Genomic DNA, 27,299 nt, shown 5'->3' on the forward strand with positions numbered 1-27,299 from the left:
TATATTTACAACGTATAAAAAGAAGGTACTTACTAAAAAGTAATAGTTTTAATAAATTACTTCAATAAGTAATATCTTATCGTCATTCTTAAATTTTATAGTGTTTGAAATTCTGTAATTGTAAACAAATTAATCGAGGCTATTTATTATTTGTAATTTTAATTTAAAAATAAAAAAAATCTTAAACACATGTCATATTAATTTTATGTTGCCTACAAAACGAATAATATAATAGTATAAATTCACAATAGAATTTCGTAGAGGCGGTAACTAAAAAAAATTGTTACATTTTTTTTTTTTCGATTTCTCACTAAGAAAGGAAATGGCATAATGCAGGCCACGAAAATGTCCAGCTTCATTGGTCCCACATCGCCTTCCACCCAACAAGAAACCTCAATATTTTAATTTTATTTGAATAATAAAAAAATATATAAATAAACGCCAGAGAGAGAGACGCAGCAACTCTCTCTGCACAGAGAGAGAAAGAAAGAGAAGCTAAAACTTGTTTTCCGTATATACATATAAATATAATAAAAATTATAAATAAATACATAATGAATAATTGTGTACAGTGGCTGTTCTCTTATTACCGCATTTCTTCAAAAAGTCTTTGAGAAGAAGAGAGAGAGAGAAAGAAACCAGAGTGAAGTTGCTCCATACCTTTGTTTTGTTCTTCTTTATCGTTTTCTCCAGCTTCTAATTTTAGCCTCTTCTCTCTCACAATTGTCGTTCAAACTTCAAAGCTACCGTTCTATACTGTCCGATCTGACTCACTGAGTTCCTTCTTCTGTTCCACTCGGATGAGTTAGACAGGAAGATCGCGCCGCATTAATCGCCATGGTAAATTCCAATTAATCTCTCTATATTCTCTCTCTCTCCATCGTCTCCTTGTTTTTCGTTTGACTCCTTTAGCTGCTTCGTTGAATCTGTGACTTTTTTTCTTCTTTTCTTTTAAATTCTTCCGCGTGAATATGGTTTGTTTGGCGGATTTTTTTGTTTGTAGTATTTTTTATTCGCGGCGTTTGGATGATTCGGAGAAATATTTTTATGCATCGTGGTGAGAGTTATGTTAGTCGATCCACGCATTACTACTAGAAGATCTTGTGAAATGGAGTTCGGGGAATATGGAGGGTTGATGAATAAGATTGGGGTAATTGTGAGCAGGCAGTGTTTGTACGTTATTTGATGGCTTAGTTGCTTGGAAATACGACGTGATGAATTTAATCAGAGTCTTACGACATAGATTGAATGTTAGATTGGTCGTTGGAACGAAGTTGAATGATAAGAAAAATGAAGGGTCTCTTTATTCGGCATATTCCTCTATGAATATACTTGGACGGAAATTAAAATAAATAAGGTGGAGGTCATAAGGTTTACTTGCTTGTTTAAAAAGGGAGCTACCTAGTAGTATTGGTTCAATACTGATTATCATGGCTTTTTTGGGTCAAGAGGGGAGGCATGAGATTTGGTATCTCCAAAGCTTGTAAAAAGTGCCTTGAACTATGTTCTAAGTGAGGATTCTTTTCCAGCAAATGCCATTGAATGTATATAGATAAATAGGTAGCTTATCTAGGATGATTTGGTATCAAGGGAAAAACAATAGAAATAAACCCACCCTACTGAAGTAAAAGACTTTTGATATACTGTCTTTAACATGAAATTCTGAATTTATTTGCGATAAATTGATTATTCATTTGTGGTACTTCAATAAATTGAAAACATATTGACAAAACATTAAGTCATGTCTGAAGGCATCACTTTGGCACTTGACTATTGCTTGAATCTCAATGATTCTTATAGTTCACAGCTGCATGGTGGTCTAGTTACATGATTTGAGCATGACAACAACTTTGGTGAATGCCAACATTATTGTTTTTCTGTGCACATTGTACTTTTTGACAGTAATGAAAATTTTATTAAATGATAGCCACCCAAGCCCCTCTCTTCCCTATCATATCACCGTCCTCATTGCCCGTAAGAGTTAATCTCTTGGCTGCAGCTGCAATTTAATATGCTTTTTGCTGGCTTTATGGTCAGGCACTCCATAGTTAAGTCTTTTTGAGATACTTGAAACAAATTCTGGTACCAATTGATCAGCACTGAAGGACATGGGAAACCTTCCTTGAAAGCTAGCTGTCAAAAGGGGAGGAACAATCCACTAAACCACTCAACTGCACATTCGATATTACTCAATATGGGGCTTAGGCCTATTAATTTTTAAACTCATACTTAGAGCACCTGAAGCAGAAACATTCCTCGGGTTTTAGGTTCTGGAATGTTGAACATTCTCAAATATTAGGGTAGAATTGAGTTATTATGTGTGTGTGTGTGTGTGTGTGTGTATATATATATATATATATATTATTCAGGATAATGGGATCCCTATTATTCAGGGATATAATTAGGTCCATATACTTCAGGGATATTTATGTTATACACTTCAATTATGATATGCTAAATATGGAATAAGAAAATATGAACATTCCTCGGGTTTTAGGTTCTGGAATGTTGAACATTCTCAAATGTTAGGGTAGAATTGAGTTATTTTATTGCTAAGAGTACATCCAATATATATATATTATTCAGGATATTGAGATCCCTATTATTCAGGGATATAATTAGGTCCATATACTTCAGGGATATTTATGTTATACACTTCAATTATAATATGCTAAATATGATTGTAGACAGACATGTTTTTGACACTGAAACGAATAATTAAACCCTCCTCTTTATTTGGCTTCCACTTGAAAATATGAGGGTGGATATTCAGTGACATGAGTATAACAATAAGATATTTATATGTAAGCTTTTTAAAATTTTAAAACATGCCAGTTAAAAAAGTAATATAAGAGATTAAAGACAATGTTTGTTTGTATGTTTTTGTGAGGGTCATTATCACAGCAAAGTGCTTATTCAATAAATCAGAATATACAAATCTTGATTATTATTTTAAATCTTTTGTTATGTTGTTTATATATATATATATATATATATATATATATATATATATATATATATATATATATATATATATATATATATATATATATATATATATATATATATATGGAGAGAGAGAGAGAGCCATTTTAATTGATAGTGAGAGGAATAAATATTGACCATTACATTTTATTATAAATGGTCAAGATTAATACACATAAAAAGTTGTGACTTTTTTAAGGATCACATGACTTTTTAAAACTTTTAATCTTTGTCATTCATGTATAGTTGTATGACCTATATTTACTATTTCCACTCTCCCGAGGAATCTTCATATATATATATATATATATATATATATATATATATATGAAACATGTCAAATGAGAACTTTTCTTGTTGTGGGAAATGAAAACAATTAAAAATAGACCATTAGATCATATTTTAATGGTATAGATGAAAAGAAAAGTGTACATGACATTTTTAACTGGCTATGTGACTTCTAATTAACTTTTACTCTTCACAATCAAGGTATTGTTGTATGTATGTATATATATATATATATATATATATATATATTTGTGTCTCTGTGTGTATGCTTGTATGTAAGCTGTGCGTAGTGTGTATCTATGTTGTGTCCACTTTCCATTTGGAGTCCCTGGTTCATAGCTTACAACAATACCTATGATGATAGCAGTTTGATCCATAATTTGCCCATAATCTTCCTGAAATTATGAAATTGCTTGCAATGATGATTTCCCATCATTTATTTATTTTTGGATCTAACATTTGGTTAAGGTATTTTTTTTTCTTTGAATGTTTTTTTTATTCATCATATTTTCATTGTTAATTATTACTCTTGCTGTTGAAATAAAATGAACGAATGGAGTTAACCTTTGTATACATGCTTCTGTAAACTCAATCCATAGGGTTGGCAATGCCGTTTTTGACCAGAGCATATTTGCTTGCATTCCTTTTCTCTTCAAGAACTTGGTTACATATTAGCTACTTACTTTCAGTAACTACTATATCTTTAATTTTTGTGCATGCCCTGTGGGAATATTATCTTCAATGAGAGATTATATAAGTTTTAGCAAATAATATATATATATATATATATATATATATATTAAATACCTATTTTGTTAAAGATTATTTTATTGTCCAGTAATACATTATGTTTTGATATATGTGGAGTGGCAGTACTGTTTCCCTGATTTAACATTTTTTTGCTGTGGATGTTGAATACATTTGTCTTTGCAGTCTGCGCCGGTGAATATTATTGTAGGTTCTCATGTCTGGATTGAAGATTCAGCACAGGCGTGGGTTGATGGAGAAGTTTCCAAAATCAATGGTGAAGAAGTCCATGTTCGCACCACAGCTGGGAAAATTGTGAGTCAAACTGTCTGTACTGGGTATTTGTCTGATTGTCTGTAATTGTTCTTTTAGTACTCTTGTGTCATTCTTACTGGGTTAAATCACTTTCAGAAATTAAATATTTATTTTTCATTTACTATATATTAAGTTGCAGAATTTCAAGTTTATTATCAATGTCCTATCTATTTGACTTGTAAGAAAACGAGTTATACCAGGCCTTACTATCATGATTGATTAAGTCTGGAAATATGGTTGCAGGTTGTAAAAAATATTTCAAAGGTTCTTCCCAAGGATAATGAGGCCCCACCTGGAGGTGTAGATGACATGACAAAATTGTCTTACTTGCATGAACCAGGTGTTCTGCACAATTTGGCAGCTAGATATGAACTCAATGAAATCTACGTGAGATTCTAAAATATCTATTATTTCATTTGTTACTATGATTGTTTTGTTACGTAAGAATTGGCACATATGAATGATACAATCATGCTACTCCCCCATCATCGTTGCAGACATATACTGGAAATATCCTGATTGCAATAAATCCTTTTCAAAGGTTACCGCATCTATATGATACTCACATGATGGAACAATACAAAGGAGCTGCATTTGGAGAATTGAGTCCGCATGTTTTTGCAGTTGCAGATGTTGCATACAGGTGAGTGATAGATGCCTTTTATTTTCTGTTTTATTCTTTTTGTATGGTTTATTAATATCCATTGTTTGTACGCATCAGGGCGATGATTAATGAGGGGAAAAGCAACTCAATTCTGGTTAGTGGTGAGAGTGGGGCTGGAAAGACAGAGACAACAAAAATGCTTATGCGGTATCTTGCATATCTCGGGGGTCGATCTGGAGTTGAAGGGCGAACAGTTGAACAACAAGTTCTAGAAGTATATATAGTTGCATTTGCTTGTTTTGGCCACCTCATCTTTTTTTTAGCCTTGCACCATTACTTTTAGCTTCTTTATATTATTTCATTTTGTTAGGTATGTAGGGTGTTAAAAAAGTGTACAAATGGTTTCCTCATACTTCTGTTTTAATTACTTTGCAGTCTAATCCAGTTCTTGAAGCATTTGGCAATGCCAAAACTGTTAGAAACAACAATTCAAGGTGAGTGTTGACAACCACATGGTATATCAAGTAAAATGAAAATTATCATAAATTGGTTTGGCAAAGTGATTGTGATTATGTTACTTCATAGATAGAGAGGGAGAAGAAATTGTGATAGATTAGTTTGGGGTTTGTCCCTGTAGCTTCTTAGAATTGTATGTTGCTTGTCCGCTATATGTTGAACTGAGCAGTAAAAGAAGACACATTACATATTTTTTTCTTTTTCAAGAAAGACTATTACTTCATATAACATGGTTCTCGCCTTATTCCTCCTGATTGAGATGCAGTCGCTTTGGAAAATTTGTTGAGATACAATTTGACAACAAAGGAAGAATATCGGGGGCAGCTATACGGACATATTTGCTTGAAAGGTCCCGTGTCTGTCAAATTTCGGAACCTGAAAGAAATTACCATTGCTTTTACCTTCTATGTGCAGCACCAGCTGAGGTAAAGTATTCTTTTTTGATGTTGTAATGTTCCCTTGTCTCTGTGACAAAGGTTGGCTCCTGTATTAAATTGTTAAGATACTCATATTTAATCATTGCGACACTATTTTACAGGAAAAAGAGAAATATAAATTGGGAAGTCCTAGCTCCTTTCATTACTTAAATCAATCGAACTGCTATGCGCTGGATGGAGTGGATGATGCTGAGGAATATCTTGCAACTCGAAGGGCAATGGATGTTGTTGGAATAAGTGAGGAGGAGCAGGTTAGTCTTTCTGAGTCCTAGTTGTTAATAAAATGAGATTTTATGTGATTGCTTTAATGATATGGCGCTGTATTGCAGGAGGCTATTTTCAGAGTTATTGCAGCAATTTTGCATCTTGGAAACATTGAATTTGCAAAAGGAGAGGAGATTGACTCTTCTGTCATTAAGGATGAGAAGTCTAGGTTCCATCTTAATGTTACCGCTGAACTTCTAAAGTATGCCGAACATAATCCTTTTATGCATTACTGCATTATCATTTTATCAATGTAGTATGCATTTTAACATAACATTGTTGTAGGTGTGATTGTAAGAGCTTGGAAGATGCACTGATCAAGCGTGTGATGGTAACACCAGAGGAGGTTATTACAAGAACCCTTGATCCTCTTGCAGCTCTTGGTAGCAGGGATGCATTAGCTAAAACCGTTTATTCTCGTTTGTTTGATTGGTAATGAACGTTTAGCACTGCTTTATTGTACAAAATTAGATCCTCTATTGCATTGTTATGTCGGAGGAAAGAAATATTGATTGAAAAGTTCCAAAACGGAAATCTATCATGTAAAAGGAACCTAAAAAATTTTATTCTCACCAAAGGACTGTTTATTGACCTTTATATTTGACACATTTAATTTGAATATCACTTGTGGATTTTATTTGCCTGTTTTAAATTACTTTAGAATTATGGTAATCATATTTATAGTTGAAATAACCATGCATTAACGTTCTGGAATTATTTATTGTTAATGATGTGTGTGATTGGACCAAATTTGTTCTAGATTTCTTTTCTACGGTGACCATTCTCATCATTGCTTCCAGGCTTGTTGAGAAGATTAACAATTCGATTGGACAAGATCCAAATTCGAAATCTATTATTGGAGTTCTTGATATCTATGGGTTTGAAAGTTTTAAATTCAATAGGTAAGCTAATGATTTCATCTAGCACTTAGGGTTTTGTATTTAGCCTTGTATCTGACAAATTTCTTTTACTTAGTTTTGAGCAGTTCTGTATTAATTTTACAAACGAGAAGCTGCAACAACATTTTAATCAGGTTTGGTAATTTCTGGTTCAAATTTTTGGTATATATTCTATAATTTTTTTCCCTTTGGTAACTGAGTGTTTTTCAATCCTGAATGGTTGCAGCATGTCTTTAAAATGGAACAAGAAGAATACACCAAGGAAGAAATTAATTGGAGTTACATAGAATTTGTTGACAACCAAGATGTTTTGGATTTAATAGAGAAGGTATTCTACTGTTGCTGCCTTATGACCTATTATTAATCTTTATTTTCCTACTCAATAAATTCAGGCAGTGATGATTTTAATATTCAATCTTTTGCAGAAACCTGGAGGAATAATTGCCCTTCTTGATGAAGCCTGGTATGGAAGCTGGGAGTGACTTCATTGTTAATCTAATATTGTTTTTAAGCTAAATAAAAGCTACATGCATTACCTTTTCTGAAGTTACTTTCTCTTACTATCTCATTTTCATGCCTGTATGCTATATCCAATCTGAGTTAGAGTAGGATATATATAATACTATTTAATATCAGGCGTTGTTTAAACTCTTTAATTTGGTTGGACTTATTAGCCTCCCTGTGTGATACAGTATGTTTCCGAAGTCTACACACGAAACATTTGCTCAGAAATTGTATCAGACATTCAAAAACAACAAGCGCTTCATCAAACCTAAGCTTTCTCGGACTAGTTTTACCATATCCCATTATGCTGGCGAGGTAAATATATTTGGTCTTCTTTTCCATTACACGTTCCCTTTTAGTACTTTCTAAATAGTTTTTTGTTGCGTGAATGCTTTTCTTCCTTCTTTTTGACGTTTTTGTTTTTACTTTGTCCAGGTGACATATCTAGCTGATATGTTTCTTGACAAAAACAAGGATTATGTGGTGGCAGAACATCAGGATTTGCTCATAGCCTCAAAATGCTCATTTGTGGCTGGTCTATTCCCCCCTTCTCCGGAGGAGTCTTCGAAATCATCAAAGTTCTCTTCAATAGGATCTCGCTTCAAGGTATTTTCATTTGTTTACTACTCTTCCTTGATTCTATTATACTTTATTACCAGTCTTTGACATTCTTGTATCAGATATATGTAATTTTGTTTTCAACTTATGCATGTAGTAAATGACACATTTCTGAAACATGCAGCTACAACTTCAATCTTTGATGGAGACCCTGAATTCAACAGAACCTCACTATATCAGATGTGTGAAGCCAAATAATGTTCTCAAGCCTGCTATTTTTGAAAATCTCAACATTATCCAACAATTGCGTTGTGGTGTGAGTATATCACGGTGTTTCTTTGTCTCTGTTAGGGATAGTATCTTTGTCACCTGTTTACACATGGTGATTGTTTGTCTGATTGCCAATTGCTTCAGGGTGTTCTTGAGGCAATTAGAATCAGCTGTGCTGGATATCCTACCAGACGAACGTTCTATGAATTTCTAAACCGATTTGGTGTTCTTGCCCCAGAAGTTCTAGACGGAAAGTAATTTCATTCCTGGGCTGTTTTAATATTTGAATTGGAAAAGTGCTCCTGTATTTGAATCCCCTCTTGGCTTTTGTCCCTACTTATGTGTCAATTGTTTTTACCTGTTCCTTTTCAGCTATGATGTCAAGGTTGCATGCCAAATGATCCTGGATAAAATGGGTATGAAAGGCTATCAGGTGATACTCCTTTTTCCTTACAACTTGGTCCGTTGACAATGGTGTTTGGGAGGTTCAGTTTTAGGAAAGAGGATCCGTGAGCCATGCTCTACTATTTTTGTAACTAAATGTCACCTTGCATATGTGATTTGTTTTTTTATTTTTTTATCATGGACATTTTGAAGTATTAAAATACCCAACTGTCTGAAGACTCAAGAGGCTTATTGAGCTTCTGGAACAACTTCATGCTAATTCTTTGTATATCACATGGAATTTTCTTTTTACTTAAATACCAAATAGAAATAAAAGCTTATTAGCATATCTGCTTGTCCGGTCCAGTCCGTAACTTCATATTATTTTATAACCTCAAGGGACTTCTGATCGTAGTTGGAAAATTGATTTTTTATTTATTTCACGATTATTACCATTCAACTTTAAACTAAATGGAAGTCCTTTGTATGAATAAATTTAATACTATGTAATCATGAGATTTATGATGGTTTACCAGATAGGAAAGACAAAGGTTTTCCTAAGAGCTGGCCAGATGGCTGAACTGGATGCAAGAAGAGCAGAGGTTCTTGGAAATGCTGCTAGAGTCATCCAGAGGCAAATACGTACCCATATTGCACGCAAGGAATTCATTGAATTGCGCCGAGCTGCAATCTGTCTGCAATCTAATTTGCGAGGTATCCTTATTCCTTAGTTCTATCTAATATGTTTTCTTTGTTGTTTATTGCTTCTTTATTCTGGAGTTCATTAACTTACCCGCATATTTGAGATGAACTAAATTTCTAGAACAAAAATATATTTTTTTCATCCTTCAAAATTTCTCTTGGTGACATTTTCATAGTAAGCTGTCTTGAATGCAAGATGAACTGATTCAAACATACTTCAAGACAATCTTGTGTATGAACAAGTCGTGGGTGTGTATAAATAGTAATGATGATGTCTGATATTACTATCTAAAATTCTTCCTCCATGGATAGGATTTTGAATATCAAATCTTAGGTGTGTCTACAAATGCCAAATACAACAAATATGAAAATTTTCCATCTTTCCTCTAAAAGTAGTTAGGAGTGGGAACGAGGTAAAGGGAAACGTGGACATTCCAACAAATTGGGTTTGCTATCAACATTTAAGTCTTGCTTCTTTGGTCATTAAGCCTATTTTCCTTAAATCCCCCGTTTGTATACTGTGTTAGTGTTCATGGCATTCTAAAATTTACGCAGCCTTAAATAAGTTGGGATTTTCTCCTAATGTAGGTTTCTCTCTCATGGTTTTGTCTTGTGTAACCTACTCTCAATCTGATTCTAATTCTTATGATTCTTTTCAATAAAAAAATAGGAGTATTGTCCCGGAAACTTTATGAGAAGTTGCGGCGTGAAGCAGCAGCTGTAAAAATGCAGAAGAACTTCAAAGGCTACATTGCCAGGAAATCGTACTTAAAAGCACGATCATCTGCAATTGTATTACAGACAGGTCTAAGGGCTATGAAAGCTCGTGATGAATTTAGATTTAGAAAGCAAACAAAAGCTGCAATTTACGTGCAGGTGCCCTTGTTAATCTTCTTCATAGTTAGAATATTAAGAAAATGAAGCAATGCAACCTTTTTATGTACCTTACTGTAATGATTTTTTCTGTTAATCTCTGCAGGCTCATTTGCGACGGCTAATTGCATATTCATATTATAAACAATTGCAAAAAGCTGCAATTGTTACTCAATGTGGATGGAGGAGAAGGGTTGCTAGAAGGGAACTTAGAATGCTTAAAATGGTATGAATAATACTTTCTGTTATGGCGTACTCAGTCTTTTTTAAAAAGGAGCCTTGGGGGTAATACTTTGTGTAATTTTATTCAGGCTGCAAGAGAAACTGGGGCTCTCCAAGAAGCTAAGGACAAACTTGAAAAGCGTGTTGAAGAACTTACTTGGCGATTGCAGATTGAGAAGCGTTTGAGAGTAACTTCCTTATCATATATCCATCTACATATATTTTATTTGCATCTTTGAGTATTGATATTCTTTTTGCAATTTTTAATACCATAAGCTTCTCTTATTTTAACTTATTACAGACTGATTTGGAAGAAGAAAAGGCACAAGAAATTGCCAAGTTACAGGATGCTTTACATGCAATGCAAATACAAGTCGAAGAAGCAAATGCCAAGGTCATCAAAGAGCGTGAGGCGGCAAGAAAGGCCATCGAAGAAGCACCTCCAGTTATTAAGGAGACTCCTGTTTTAATTCAAGATACTGAAAAGATTACTTCTTTATTGGCTGAAGTCAGTAGTTTGAAGGTAGGCAATTGATCATCACATTGACAAATGACAATAAGTCAGTCAGTAACTTCTTAAGTCATAGCATTTTTCATATGAATTATTTCTCAATGGATTTTTTGGTACAAATGCCTCCACTTTTTTTAATCTGTTAACTTTGTCTATGCATGGTTCTCTTAAATTATTTTCATCGAGTCCTTGGCCTTCAATCATCTTTCAAAACATCTCAATGAAATGTGAACGTAGTATGCTGAATTTCTGCCAGCTCATCCTACAACCTGAGTTCTACTTAATTGGAGTTTTTTACATAATAGTTGCGGGGATCTATACATATTTACAAATTACAATGAATAATTGCAAATTTATTAAGTATCCTTTTCTAATCTCTGATACAGGAATCACTGCTATTGGAAAAAGAGGCTAAAGAAGAGGCAAGAAAAGCTCAGGTTGAGGCTGAAACTAGAAATAAAGAGATGGTTAAAAAGGTTGAAGATTCTGACCGCAAAGTGGATCAACTTCAAGAATTGGTTCAGAGGTTAGTAAAGTTTGAGCAGAAAAAAAAAATCTACTTAGTTGTGTATGAATGAACACTTGTTCCGTAATTTAAATTATTTCAAAAGAAGGGATGAATAGTTTTTCAGTCTCTGATGTCATTCCAAATGTATCACGTTTAAGAAGTAACAACTAAGTGTTAGATATAAAGTCATTCGTCATCTTTCTTTGCTCTCATTCTTTTAAATTTAAAAAAAAATGAAAATCAATGAAAATCAAGGACACTATGGGCGAGCTTGTGCATTATCTACACGTCGCTTGCAACTTCAGCTTGTGATATGAAGTCTAAATATTTTGAATATCATAGGTAAATGCACCTACAAGATGTTCCTATCATAGTTAATCATCAACTGTTTATCAGCCCATTTCTTGCATCAGTTCTCTGTGTCTATAAATGTTTTTTTTTTGCCATTGGATGCATGATACAGTTATATTTGTCCGTTAATCGCCATCTGTACACCTCGACTTCTGTTATGTAGATTGGAGGAAAAAATTTCCAATGCAGAGTCAGAAAATCAAGTTCTTCGCCAGCAAGCATTGGCTGTATCACCAACTGGAAAAGCTTTGTCTGCAAGACCAAGGACAATTATTATTCAGGTAAGAGAATAAAATACATTGACATTACTTGACATTATAGTACATGAAGAGATTCACAATGAGATTTCATGCACAATATGCAGCGGACACCTGAAAATGGAAGTGCTCTAAATGGTGAAGCAAAAATTGAATCGGTAAGAACACTGCTGTTTTATACAAGTATATATCAACAATTAACTTTGGTTTGAGGATTTTTTTTTTTTTCAATTTGTTGAATTCTCATCTTCTGTGTTTCAGAATATGGCTCTTGCTGTATCTAATGTGCGTGAGCCTGAATCTGAGGGGAAACCGCAAAAATCTCTCAATGAGAAGCAGCAAGTGAGTGTCTACGTATATTCATTAAGTAATCTGAATCTGTTACAAATATTTAAAGTCAACTTTTAAATATAAATACTTCCCCCCTCATTCAAGTTAACATGTCTTAAAAATTTCACTTTCTTGTTCAGGAAAACCAAGACTTATTGATCAAGTGCATATCTCAAGATTTGGGATTTTCTGGGGGCAAACCTGTGGCTGCGTGTGTCATATATAAATGCCTTCTTCACTGGAGGTCATTTGAAGTTGAAAGGACAAGTGTATTTGACCGGATCATTCAAACAATAGCTTCATCTGTTGAGGTAACTTTATATTTGGGATTACCTGTATGTTATTTACGACTCAGTGCTTTTGCATGGTCAATTTCTGAAATACCAAAAATATGTTACTAACAGTGAATTCTGCACCATTTAAGGCCCAGGATAATACGGATGTATTGGCTTATTGGTTGTCGAATACATCTACATTGTTGTTGCTACTCCAACGCACTCTTAAAGCTACTGGAGCTGCTAGCTTAACACCACAGCGGCGGAGAACGGCATCATCTTCTCTTTTTGGAAGAATGTCTCAAGTATGAAGCAACTAGAGAGAACATTATCAGTTTATGTGGATTTCATATATCTTACAATTTTGGGTTCCCTTCTGTGATTCCAGGGGCTAAGGGCATCTCCTCAAACTGCTGGATTGTCATTTCTAAATGGTCGAAGTCTTAATAGACTGGATGATTTACGCCAAGTAGAAGCAAAATATCCAGCACTGCTGTTTAAACAGCAGCTTACTGCCTTCCTTGAAAAAATATATGGAATGATAAGAGACAACCTAAAAAAGGAGATATCTCCATTACTTGGACTGTGTATACAGGTGATGTGTCATTTTTTGGGGAGTAGTAGGGTGGAAATAAAATTTGTGAAAGTCTAATTGGTCTAGGGGCTTAAGCAATCAACAAATCATGTGGGTTTAAATTTTATCATTTAAGTGAATGTCATCTTAGGTTTATATTAGTTGTACAAGCACAGGAATCGCAATTAATATCTATTCGAATTAACAAAATATTATTTTTTTTCCTGACATGCGGACACTGAGCTTATAGTAAATGCTTAAGATTGATAACTAAAGAAAATGTTTTCCTCTATATAATTAATTAGACCGAAATCCATTGCAAGGAACAATTTTCATTGTTATTTGCATATGAAATAAGTTGTTTACATGCAATCCTTTAATCAATTGTTTAATATTGTGCACTCCTTTGGTCAAGGTACTGAGTAATTAGCAAGGACAACACTATAGGTGTTTTTATTTGTTTATTTATCTTGTCTGATAAAAACAATTGCAGGCTCCAAGAACCTCACGGCAGAGTTTAGTTAAAGGACGCTCACAAGCAAATGCAGTTGCTCAGCAAGCTTTAATTGCTCACTGGCAAAGTATTGTGAAAAGCTTGAACAATTGTCTGAAGATAATGAAAGCAAACTATGTGAGTCTCACTTTGAATTTCTGTATTTCCACTGTCTGAGCATAGATATGCCCATCTTAACCAACCAAATACTGGTATAACAGGCGCCTCCTTTCTTGGTCCGAAAAGTGTTCACTCAAATATTCTCATTCATCAATGTTCAATTATTCAATAGGTAATCCCTCTTTCTCCTTGCATTGCGTGACATATTGTGGAATGCAGACTCTTTCATGTACTTAATTAGACTCTTTCATGGACTTAATATGATAATCACTGCAGTCTTCTGTTGCGTCGGGAGTGTTGTTCGTTCAGCAATGGGGAATATGTAAAAACAGGTCTTGCTGAATTAGAACAATGGTGCGTTGATGCAACAGAGGAGGTGAGAAACAGACAACTATTTCAGGTTTTTCTGTACTTTTTCGATTTTTAAATCCTAATCTGAATCATTCTGTACAGTACACTGGCTCTGCTTGGGATGAACTGAAACATATCAGGCAGGCTGTTGGATTCCTGGTAAGATACTCGTATACAAATTCCAATTCGATCCATTATTAATGGATTCTGACACATACGACTCATCCTTCATTCTCAGGTGATACATCAAAAACCCAAAAAGTCCCTGAATGAAATTACAAAGGAGCTTTGCCCTGTGGGTGCCTTCTTCCTTTCTGTCAACTATTTTTGAGCTCGCACTTGATACTGTTTCTCTTACTAAGTGTAATATTCTTTTGATACAGGTTCTCAGTATCCAACAGTTATACAGGATAAGTACAATGTACTGGGATGACAAATATGGCACTCATAGTGTGTCTTCAGACGTAAGTTTTCCTTGCTTACTGGTTGAGTATGTACATCTTGTGAACAATTCCCAAGGTGGAACACCTGCAGTGTGATAAATCTCAAACCATCTCTCTGTTTCTATACAGGTTATAACGAACATGAGAACTATGATGTCCGACGACTCTAATAATGCTGTCAGCACTTCTTTCCTATTAGATGATGACTCGAGGTATGCTATCATCTTCAGCAAACAATTTAAGGTTTCGTTATTAGTCTTGGTCTTTACTGTAACATTTCTTCTTAAACCTTGAATATGGATGCAGCATTCCATTTTCGGTGGATGACATTTCCAAATCAATGCAACAAGTAGAAGTAGCAGACGTGGATCCTCCTCCAATTATACGTGAGAACTCAGGATTTGGGTTCTTACTAGCAAGGTCAGAGTGATGGTCCGTGTCGTGGCTATTTCCGGGGTATTGCACCAAGTTGCAGGTGCCAAGCTGTGCATAAATTTTCGTTGTGGTTACATGTATAGTATATTTTAGCCAACTCAGGCTTCTAATATTGGTTTGTTGCCTGGGTTAATTCATTTTTACCCCTCAAGTTTCATCGACACGAGGGATTTTCTTAAGAAGCCATTGTCACTATTGATGCGAGTCATGTGACAAATGGCGGTCATAGCTAAAGGCTGGTGGCCAGGCATTCTGTGACACCTGCCAAGGTTCTTTTCTCATTTGGTTGGTTGGTTTTCAAGTGTTATAGGTGGATGCAATTAGTGACTCCCATGTATTTTATAGGTGGTGGGCGAATTTGTTTCACGAGATTGCTTTTTGTATTTACTTGTGCAATATTCTTTCTTTCTTTCTTTTTTCAAATATATTTAAACTTTAAGCTAGTTTTTTTAACGACTGAGTTATGATGGAAGATGACTCAGTGCACTTGTACAGACTTGAGATCATTTATTTGAGTTTATTTTTTTAAACAGTTAACTGTATCGTAAAATATATGTTCAAGATTTCGCCTTGAAATGAAATTCATTTAAGTAACTGATGATATTGATTGGTGCTCGAACATATTAGCGTTAGTTACAGCTGAAACACTTGCAGAATACGAGTCGATGTATTATTTTAATAGTTAGTATTATTTTAATAGTTAGTGTTGTTACATTTTTCTGATACTTCTGGCTTGAAATTCAGTATTTGAAGCAGGTATCCATTTTCTAAACCATATTGTTAAGTTAGTGAGAATAATAAGAAGTTAAAGAAAGTGGTGACAGACATAAAATAATCGCAGAGCTCACTCTTCTGTCGCCTCCATGAACAAATCTCAACCTTCTGCAATGCAACTTCATTGGGTGATTTGACTTTCATAATGAATGTACCAATACAGCAATGATTCAATTTGTTTTTTTTCTTCTGCGAATCTAATAACTTTACACAATCAAAATAGAGATAAGGGATAATGCTATAATTCCTTACATGAATAATTTATACAAAAGGTTTTATTATTCTATTCTTTAAATTATAATTTCACGATGTTAAATTCTCTCAAGAACAAACTAATGAAATATTCATATTATAATTTTAAAAATTATATATTATCTCATATTATAATTTTAAAAATTATATATTATCTCAATAATATATATGTAATATATGCAGAGAGGGATTAAATGCAATTTTTACTTTGTTTCTCGCTAACCTTCTTGCATTCATACTGTTTCTTAAGTCAATCTAATGCACTTTTATGCTTGTGTATATATGCATTAAATAAAGGGCCTAATCAATTAACCTTTTTTGTTAAATACTTGAATTCAAACTATTTAATATTTCATATTAGTTGAGCAAATAATTTTTAAATGCGGAGTACTTAAATACTAATATTCTAGGGGCTTGTTTCAGTGTTTTATAGCAAGTATTTTTTTCATCATGTATGGATTCCAGAACTTGAGGCTTTTTCCATCATCCTAAGGCTACTCCACAATGCATACATTTTTTTTCCCCTAAGGTTTGAATATTTTTGTAGTACTTCAAGAATTTGCAAAATTTTGTTAATGGTACCCAGTACAAAAATTGGGTGAAAAGTGTTTCTTAAAATGCGATTTTATTACTAATGATCGTGAGGCGATGTTCTTTTTATTAGTTTTGTTTGTTATAAAATAAAATATATCAATTTAGCTTCTAAAGTAACAAACATTTTACATCACATAAATAATTCATCTTCATATATCTTATATACTATTATATAATAAACATCTTACATTTGAATATAGATCTAATACCTTCTCAAATAACAAACATCTTATATCAGATAAATCATTCATCTTCATATATCTTACATACTATTACATACTAAACATCTTACATTTGAATATAGATCTTACATACTATTACATAATAAACATCTTACATTTGAATATAGATCTAAAGAGGGATAATTAATTCAAGGCTTATGAGGTCTGAAACTGCCATTGATACTATTGTAGCTATCAAACAAGCTACAAGGAGTATGAAATGCTTCATATATGACAACTTTCTAAGTCATGCTTCGATACATCCAAATAGTATCAATGTCACACAGGTAGCCCTACTAATAACCGCTTCGCTCTTTCCAAAATCATATACAACATTGGTTGGTATGAATGGTATCATACCACCGATAAGAAATCTTACTGTTAGTACTGCAATTTTTAACAATTTAAATTTATTGTTCTCTTGTGATTGAGTTATCTCTATATTATCCTCCAATCTAGAAGAGATATACTCAGTCACAGAAACAAGAGAGGTCATCCATACTAAAGCAGTAATACCTATGTTAACTGCCTCCGTAATGCTTCTGAAAAATCCTTTTCCTAAAGTATTATTGCTTTTAAGAATATCTTGCACCTGAAAAATAAGAAAAGAAAATTAGGTAAGTCTAACCATAAATAATAGAACAATATATAATTAACTACTAAAAACAATATATGTAACTATATGATTAAATGATTAATCAATCCAAAAAGCTAACGACTTAAAAATTGTATGTCGTGTGTCACTCTTTTACACAATAAGAGTAGCTAGTCTAATTCATTGTCTTGTTGCTAGACTGTCATGTTGTATAAGTACAGAACCCCTTTGCTATATACAAAGTAATCTCTTCTGCTCTTGTAAAGAGCTCTCTGTCTCTTACGCTTGTTTCTATATGGTATCGAGAGCTCGGTTAGTCCTGTGAATAGAGAGGTTCTAAGCCTTGTGGGTTGTAAAAAGCTCTCTGTCTCTTACGCTTGTTTTTATAACGCTTGTTTTTATACGGTATCGAGAGCTCGGTTAGTCATGTGAATAGAGAGGTTCTAAGCCTTGCTGTCAGTTCGTACAAACATGGGAGGGCGAAGTACGTGACCTACGGAGGAGAATCTTGAAGAATACCGAGAAGTGTTGAAGGTATCAAAGATCAGAAGGGTTCGTGCTTTCACTGAGTTAAGATGGCTGGGAATGGAAGTATCCTTCAAGGTGCACTACCGGTGTTTGAAGGAAGAGGTTTTGATGACTGGAAGATAAAGGTTCGAGCAATCTTTGGATTTCAAGATGTAGCCGAGGTGGTGATGAGTGGGTTGGAAGATCTTGGAACTAAAGCTACTGATGAAGCCAAGAGGAGTTACAAGAACCTTCAGAAGCTGGACAGCAAAGCCAGATTCCTCATTTACCAATGTGTTGGGCCAAAAATCTTTAACAAGATTTCAAAAGCTACAACAGCCAAGGAATGTTGGGAGATTTTGATGAAAACATATGGAGACGGAGATAAGAACAAGAAGGTCAAATTGCAAACGTTGAGGAGGCAGTTTGAATTTCTGAGTATGGAAGAAACTGAGTCTATAACTGACTATTTTGATAAAATACAGGAGCATGGGAACGCAATGCGAGCCTGCAAGGACAGCATAACTGATCAACAAGTTGTAGATAAAATCTTGAGGACTTTGCCTCCAAGATTTGACCATGTGGTGGTGGCCATAGAAGAGACGAGAGATCTTGAGAAGATGGAGATAGAAGACCTCCAACAGTTACTAGAAGCCCATGAACCCAGAATCAATGAAAGAAAGAAGGTTAAAGAACTTGCTCTCCGAGCAAGAACTAATCATAAAATGAAGAAGTTTGGGCAGAAGAAAGACAAGAAGTATGCTGCGGGAAGAGGAAAGTCTCAGAATTCTCAAGATCCTAGGAATGGTAATCAAAAGGGAGATTCCGCCTCCAATGATGGAGTAGAATGGAAGTTCGACAAGAGAAAGGTTAGATCCTATAATTGTCAGAAGTTGGGTCACTTTGCCAGAGAATGTCGAGGCAACGATGGGAATGAGAACAAGAAGACTCAAGCTCATCTTGCAAAAGATGAGGAATTATCTGACTTAGAGGCAGTCACGTTAATGGCACGAACAGAGGAAGAGTGCATTGATGATTCTCGTGGTATCTTGATTCGGGTTGTTCAACCCACATGACCGGGAGAAAAGAATGGTTTGTGAGAATTCAGGAGCCACCCTCATATAGGAAGGTTAGATTTGCTGATAATAGTAGTTTGACAGCAGAAGAAGTTGGAAGAGTAGTTCTAAGGGATCTTGATGAGAGAGAGATAATTGTTGAAGACGTTCTCTATGTACCTGGGTTGAAGACTAACTTGATGAGTCTCGGACAGCTGCGGGAAAAAGGATTCACTATGACAATGGAGAACAAGTATCTGAGTATCTTTGATCAGAACAAGAAAGTTGTGGTCCAAGCTAGTCTCTCACAGAATCGTATTTTTCGAATTGGTATGAAGACATTGAAGCACCAATGTTTCACGGTGTCTGATAACAAGGTGGAATGGTTGTGGCATCAAAGGTTATGTCATCTGAATTTTAGAGATATGCATAAATTAGGCAAGAATCATCTAGTGATTGGTTTGCCTAGCATTAAAATCCCAGAAGAAGTATGCAGGGAGTGTGTGCAGTGTAAGCAGACTCGTGGCAGTTTTATGAGAAAGCTACCACTGAAAACAGCAGAGAAATTGGGGCTCATCCATTCGGAGGTATGTGGTCCTATGCAGATCATGACACCTAGAGGTAACAAATACTTTTGTACCTTCATTGATGAGGTCACGAGGTGATGGGGAAAACGACAACAAACAATATACCAGAGAATGCAGCGGATATAATTTCTCCTAACTTGCAAGAATTTATGAGGAGCAATAATCAAAGAGCAGCAATAATAAATCACCAAAAGCACAAATAAAGACACCAAGATTTTTAACGTGGAAAACCCCTCAAATCAAGGGTAAAAATCACGAGTCGTCCAGACCAAAGAAATAGCTCCACTATGATCAACAAGAGTACAAAAGAGTCTCAATCAATAGCACAAATTAGTGCCAACACCCAACCAAATAACAAAACAACAAAGCTTTCAAATAGAGAAGGACAAGAGGGGAAAACCTCTACAAATCACTGCTGCAGTGCGAAATTAATATCTCCCAACTCAGACCTCGTATCAAAGATCCGACCGGTCAGAATGAAGAGCAATGAGTTCCGAACCTGCTGTAAAAATTTCAGCCCGATCCAACGGTGAACGAATCCGCAGCGCCGAATTTACTGCGACAACTCTATGAAAAACGTGAACAGAACTTTCCCTCTACCTCTCCCTCTATGTGTTAGGGCTTTCAGTGTATTCTGACTCTATTGTTCTGCCTCTCTCTTTTTTATAGCCTCCTCTCCACTAGGTTAAGTGAGACATGGACTTCTCAAATTTTGGGCCTTTTCTCCACATAGGAAGGGAGCCCAATACCCAACAAATCTCCCCCTCACAACTATGTGAAGATAACTGCCAAACCGGCGATCTCACAACAAACTTCAAACTTCCCTCTTGACAATGCTTTAGTCATCATATCAGCACCATTATCATCTGTATGAACCTTTTCCAACTCCAACAACTTAGCATCCAAAGCATCACGTATCCAATGATACCTCACATCAATATGTTTGGATCTAGAATGAAAAGTTGAATTTTTACCAAGATGGATAGCACTCTGACTATCCACAAATAATGGATAGTTGTTTTGCACAAAACCAAGCTCCTGCAAGAATTTCTTCAACCATAACAACTCCTTGCATGCTTCAGTAATAGCAATGAACTTTGCCTCTTCAAAACACTCAGGTTCTCCACCGTTAGTCAAGGTTATGTACTCATCACAAGAATACCTTGTAGAAGGTTGTTTCTGTCTATTAGACCTCCTGAGTTGAACTTGAGGTGATTCAGGTATATCACCAAGATCATCATCATCATGTTCCTCTTGAGCATCGTCAATTGGAACCTCTACTCCACTTCCAAACTGTTGATCATCAACATCACCATGTTGCTCATTGCCTTGAGCTTCCGTTTCAACATTCTCCAAATTGTGAGCGGGCAACCTCATCGGATTACCATCAGTGAGATTACTATCTTTCTCGGGTGTGGTCTTCTCCACCTTATCAATGTCTTCAATGGTCTGGTCTTCCATGAATTGTACATCACGGCTTCTAACAAGCTTCTTCTCAACAGGATCGATCATAAAACCTGTAGCCAAATTCATCCTCACCATAGCCAATAAAGATACATTGCCTTGTCTTTTTATCTAACTTGGATCTTTCAGGAACATGAACAAATGCCCTGCAACCAAAGACACGCAAATGATCATAGCTAACATTCTTACCAAACCAAATTTTGTCTGGCACCTCAGTATTCAAAGCAACTGCGGGATTGAGATTAATAACATGCACAGCTACAAGCAATGCCTCTCCCCAAAAGTGCTTAGGCAACTTTGCTTCCGAAAGCATACATGTAACCCTTTCAACCAAGGTCCTGTTCATCCTCTCCGCTAAACCATTCAACTGAGGAGTTTTAGGAGGAGTCTTCTCGTGTCTAATACCATGCTGCCTGCAATAAACATCAAAAGGTCCACGGTACTCACCACCATTATCACTACGAATGCATTTCAGCTTCTTGCCTGATTGCCTCTCAACCATAGCATGAAATTCCTTGAACTTTTCAAGTACTTGATCTTTCCACTGAAGAGCATAGACCCATAGCTTCCTGGAACAATCATCAATAAAAGTAACAAAGTAAAGTGCATCACTAAATGACTTTACCTTTAATGGGCCACAAACGTCAGAATGCACCAATTCAAGCAATTCTGACTTCCTTGAAGGTGGATGCTTCTTAAAAGATACTCTGGTTTGTTTACCAGCCATGCAATGAGAACATTTCTCCAATTCTGCATTTCTCAATTCCATAAGCACATCCTTTTTAGCTAAGCAGTTAAGCCCTTTCTCACTTATATGACCAAGCCTCCGGTGCCACAAAGATGCCTCCATATACATAGCATTCACACTGTCTTTAGCAACCAAAGCTTTACAATTTAGATTGTTTCTCCCCTCTGGCCATAACCAAGTTACCTTTAGTGAGCTTCCATTTACTAGAACCAAAGTGATTGTCATAACCACAATCATCAAGCAACTGCACAAAGATTAAATTAAAATGAACATCTGGAGCATGTTTGACTCCTTTAAGCAATAACTGCACTCCCATGTTGGTTTGCAGGCAAACATCACCAACACCAATCACTTTAGACTCACCATCATTATCCATCTTCAACACTCCAAAATCACCAGAAGTGTAAGATGTGAAGAACTCCTTCCTAGGTGTAACATGCAGTGTAGCACCACTATCAATAATCCACATACTCTCATCAGATACAAGATTAACGAACTCAAAGTCACGAAGAAGAACAAGATCACCATCTGTAGCAGTAATGACACGATCATCATCATCATGATCATTCTCTCTCTATTTGCCCTTCTTGTCTTTGTTCTCCTTTTTTCACTTAAAACAATATTTCTGAATGTGCCAGTTTTATGACAAAAATGGCACTCTAAATTCTTGTATCTTGACTTGGACTTGCTCTTACTCTTCTCTCTACCACCTTTATGTTCCTTTTTCTGACTTCTTCCCCTAGCTTCTGTAACAAGCATCTCAGACTAAGATGAAGAACCATGTGCCTTCCTCCTCATCTCTTCATTAAGAGCACCGCTCTTTGCCATCTGAAAAGAAACAACACCATTCGAGGCAGAGTTCGTAATTGAAACCCGAAATACCTCCCAAGACTCTGGTAGAGTATTAAACAACCATAATCCCATAACTTCGTCATCAAACATTATGCCCATTCCTGACAATTGATCTAGGAGCCCTTGAAACTCATTTAAGTGATCAGAAATAGAAGAATTCAACCTGTACCTCAAATTCATCAAGCAATTTAACAAATACAATTTATTATTGTCCGACTTAGAAGCATACAAAGACTCAATCTTCTCCCACAAAGCTCTGGCATGTGTCTCATTAGCAATATGATTATAAACATTATCTTCAACATATTGCCGAATAAAACCACATACCTGTTGGTGCTCAAAGTCCCATTCTTCTTCAGACATAAAATCTGGCTTCTGTGTAGTAAAGACCGGAAGATGCAATTTCTTGACAAATAATAAATCTTTCATCTTGCCCTTCCACAAATGATAATTTGTACCATTCAAAGCAACCATCTTTGCATTTGCCTCCATCATTCAAGCAAGTAAATATAGCCCAACCAATGCCACTCTGATGGGGAAAACAACAACAAACAATATACCAGAGAATGCAGCGGATATAATTTCCCCTAACTTGCAAGAATCTATGAGGAGCAATAATCAAAGAGCAGCAATAATAAATCACCAAAAGCACAAATAAAGACACCAAGATTTTTAACGTGGAAAACCCCTCAAATCAAGGATAAAAACCACGAGTCGTCCAGACCAAAGAAATAGCTCCACTATGATCAACAAGAGTACAAAAGAGTCTCAATCAATAGCACAAATTAGTGCCAACACCCAACCAAATAACAAAGCAACAAAGCTTTCAAATAGAGAAGAACAAGAGGGGAAAACTCTACAAATCACTGCTGCAGTGCGAAATTAATATCTCCCAACTCAGACTTCGTATCAAAGATCCGTCCGGTCAGAATGAAGAGCAATGAGTTCCGAACCTGCTGTAAAAATTTCAGCCCGATCCAACGGTGAACGAATCCGCAGCGCCGAATTTACTGCGACAGCTCTATGAAAAACGTGAACAAAATTTTCTCTCTACCTCTCCCTTTATGTGTTAGGGCTTTCGGTGTATTCTGACTCTATTGTTCTGCCTCTCTCTTTGTTATAGCCTCCTCCCCACTAGGTTAAGTGAGATATGGACTTCTCAAATTTTGGGCCTTTTCTCCACATAGGAAGGGAGCCCAATACCCAACAGGAGGAAAACATAGGTATATGTTCTAAAAAGAAAGAATGAGGTGTTTGATGTTTTTCAGAGATTAAAAAAGTTGGAAGAGAAACAAAGTGGAATGAGTATTAAGGTGTTGAGGACAGATGGTGGTGGAGCGTACGTCTCCAGTGAATTTGCAAGATTCTGTGAAGAAGAAGGAATGGTGCACGAGATTACCCCTCCTTACACATCTCAGCACAATGGTACAGCAGAGATAAAGAATAGAAGTCTCTTGAACATGGTGAGATGCATGTTAAAGTGCAAGAATTTGCCACCGTTTCTGTGGGGAGAAGCAGTTAGTACCACATCCTATGTTTTGAACAGGTGTCCAACTAAGAGGTTAGATAATTTGACACCCGAAGAAGCGTGGACAGGTGTCAAGCCAGATATTTCACACCTGAGAATTTTTGGGTCTCTTTGTTGGAAACGTGTACCTGATCAAATAAGACAGAAACTGGATGATAAGGGAATTCCACAAGTGATGGTCGATTACCATTCAACTGGAGGCTACAAGCTATTTGATCCGCAAACGAACCAAGTTTCCGTTAGTCGAGATGTGGTGATTGATGAAGCATCTGAATGGGATTGGCAGCAAAGTGTTTCAGGTTCATCTCAGTCCAAGGTGATACTTGCTGATGAGGTTGAATCTGATACAACAGAAAAAGGAGATCAAGAGGGAATGAGACGCTCCTCTCGGGTACGACAACAGCCAACACATTTGCAGGATTATGATCTGTCAGCTGCTTCATTTTGCATTGATAGCCGAGGCAGAACCGCTTGAATTTGAAGAGGCGAGTGAAAGCAAAAGATGGTGGAGTGCGATGAAGGAGGAAATCGCCTCGATCGAGAAAAATCGTACTTGGGAGTTGGTAGAATTGCCAGCAGAAAAGAAACCTATAGCCTTGAAATGGGTGTACAAGGTGAAGGTGAATCGTAAAGGAAAGGTAGTGAATAGTGGCAAAAGGTTTTCTGCAGAGAGCAGGAATAGATTATGGGGAGGTTTATGCTCCAGTAGCACGTATGTGCGAATGGTTGTTTCAATTGCTACTCGAGGAGGAAGTCTATGTGCAGCAACCACAAGGCTTCGAGGTTAAGGGTCAAGAACGCAAATTGTATAAGCTTAAGAAATCCTTTTATGGTTTGAAGCAAGCTCTGAGGGCTTGGAACCAAAGAATTTACAGCTTCTTTTATGCAGATTGGCTTTGTAAAATGCATATCTGAACTTGGAGTGTACGTGAAGACGGGATAAGCAGCAAGTAAAAGGAAAAGTTGATAATTTGCTTGTATGTAGATGATATGCTCGTGACAGGAAGTAGTGAAGAGTTGACCAGTGAGTTTAAAACTCAAATGTTGAGTGAATTTGAGATGAGTGATCTAGGTGAACTAAGTTATTTCTTGGGCATTGAGTTTATTAGAACAAAACATGGGACAGTCATGCACCAGTCGAAGTATCCATGTGATTTACTCAAGAAGTTCAGCATGTTGCAAAGTAATCCTGCAGGAACACCTTATGAGGTTGGTTTGAAGCTGGAGAAGGAGGTCGCAGAAGAACTTGTTGACCCTACGGTCTACAGGAAAATAGTAGTGACTTTGGCTTAGGAAGGAGGGTTAGGATATAAGTTTTTTCTGTTTTAGTTTGTTATTCAGTCTGTTGCTCGACTGTCATGTTGTATAAGTACAGAACTTTTTTGCTATACAAAGTAATCTCTTGTGTGGGCGGTAAAAAGCTCTATGTCTCTTACGCTTGTTTGTTTCTATAGTCTAGACATGTTCCATCGTGCATTCATGCATAATACATATTTTCAGTGTGACATATTTCATCAAACACATTTTAAATAAACATAATAATGCAGTTACCGATCTGATTGTCCTTTAGCGTCTTCAAAGGATCTTTCCATGCATAGATATTCATCTTGAAGCTGTTGCTTTTCATCTTGAAGCTGTTCCTTTTCTGTCAAAAGCCTGCAAATTAAAGTGAATAATACAAAATATATTAATTAAATATACAAATATTCATTTTAAGTCGCAAAAATATTTACATATTTGTAGTACCATATTTTTAAGTACATTAAACATGTTTTGAAAATTTAAAATGTTTCTCACATGTAGTATTAATTATAGAAATCAATTTGACCTACCAATCCAAGTGAAACCAATTATCCAAAACGTTATTTTATTATCCTTAAATCCAATTATCCAAAACGTTATTTTATTATCATTCGGAGATAGGTTAAAATGTATGAATTCTAGTAAGATCAGAGTCTTTAACTTATTTTAATTATTTCATAACCATAATGTCAAAAGATAATTTGTAATTCTTACCTGTTCTAACTGATTTTTAGTGTCTTCATTAAGTCTCTTCATGGACGTGATTTCATTTTCAAGTCTCTGATTTTCCAACCTGGCCTGCAAATTAAAGATATTAATAAAGAATATATGATTTACAATAGAAAAATATAAATACTCATTTTAACTATAAGAAATATTTATATATTTGCAATAAAAATTAATGTTAAACAAACTTATATTTGAGTATGATATTTACCTCTTCAAACCGCTCACCAATAATGTCATCAGTATGCATGTCCATTGTAAAATTCTGATTCTCTGCAAATTAAAGTATTAACAAAGAATACATAATTTACGATAAAAACAAATATTAAAAATACAAATTTTAACTATAAAAAATATAAATGATAGTATTAATTTAGAGATGTTTTTAGGCACTTTTTTTAATTTTATATATACATATTTTTGGTCTGACAATGACTGATTTGTTCTTACGTATTTTTTATTTACAATGAAAAATCATAATTTACACAATTCTAGAAAAATAACTATTTATTTGATTTCTTAATTTTTGAAATTTTTAAAATTTTTTTGTTATTTTTTAATTTTTAAAAAAATGCTGTCATATGCTATGAGCGGTATGATGAGATCATTAAAGAAGTGGGTGAAGTTGCTTTTAAACTAGCTTTGCCTCCTGAGAGCAAGATCCTGGTTTTAATGTCTCCTTGTTAAATAAGGCTTTGTCACCATCAATTAAGCCTCAACCTCTCCCGGCTGAAGTGTTAACTTAATGGTTTTGAAGTTACATGGAAATCAGTGGACACCATTTTAAAGCAGTTCCCTTCTTTTCACCTTGAGGACAAGGTGATGGGAGAGTAATGTTAGACCTCTTATTAAGAAACATTATAAAAGGAGAATGTGAG

At 35.4% G+C, this 27,299-nt stretch overlaps 2 protein-coding genes across 2 annotated transcripts; both read left to right on the forward strand.

Annotated features, from left to right (window-relative positions):
• Positions 1 to 562: 562 nt before the first annotated feature.
• LOC114179884 (myosin-17) lies at positions 563 to 15,746 on the forward strand. The gene is made up of 39 exons (XM_028066375.2): positions 563 to 840; positions 4,207 to 4,335; positions 4,579 to 4,722; positions 4,833 to 4,978; positions 5,057 to 5,213; positions 5,375 to 5,433; positions 5,721 to 5,880; positions 5,994 to 6,143; positions 6,222 to 6,358; positions 6,442 to 6,588; positions 6,957 to 7,058; positions 7,132 to 7,189; positions 7,282 to 7,383; positions 7,481 to 7,518; positions 7,748 to 7,874; positions 7,995 to 8,165; positions 8,302 to 8,433; positions 8,532 to 8,641; positions 8,760 to 8,820; positions 9,308 to 9,485; positions 10,144 to 10,349; positions 10,453 to 10,572; positions 10,658 to 10,756; positions 10,870 to 11,091; positions 11,466 to 11,605; positions 12,102 to 12,219; positions 12,303 to 12,353; positions 12,457 to 12,537; positions 12,666 to 12,836; positions 12,950 to 13,105; positions 13,189 to 13,395; positions 13,868 to 14,005; positions 14,089 to 14,159; positions 14,264 to 14,363; positions 14,441 to 14,497; positions 14,577 to 14,633; positions 14,722 to 14,802; positions 14,911 to 14,993; positions 15,088 to 15,746. The coding sequence occupies exons 1-39, from the start codon at positions 838 to 840 to the stop codon at positions 15,209 to 15,211; spliced, it is 4,593 nt and encodes a 1,530-aa protein (XP_027922176.1). The 5' UTR covers positions 563 to 837; the 3' UTR covers positions 15,212 to 15,746.
• A 2,481-nt stretch (positions 15,747 to 18,227) lies between these two features.
• LOC146888015 (uncharacterized) lies at positions 18,228 to 19,235 on the forward strand. Its single transcript, XM_085670489.1, has one exon. It carries the CDS (start codon positions 18,228 to 18,230, stop codon positions 19,233 to 19,235), a length of 1,008 nt encoding a protein of 335 aa, XP_085526615.1.
• The last annotated feature ends 8,064 nt before the right edge of the window (positions 19,236 to 27,299 follow it).

Source organism: Vigna unguiculata, chromosome 3 (assembly GCF_037176805.1).
Source record: "Vigna unguiculata cultivar grain cowpea cultivar isolate G323 ecotype 2 chromosome 3, ASM3717680v1, whole genome shotgun sequence".
In the NCBI taxonomy this organism is placed as follows: Eukaryota; Viridiplantae; Streptophyta; class Magnoliopsida; order Fabales; family Fabaceae; genus Vigna; species Vigna unguiculata.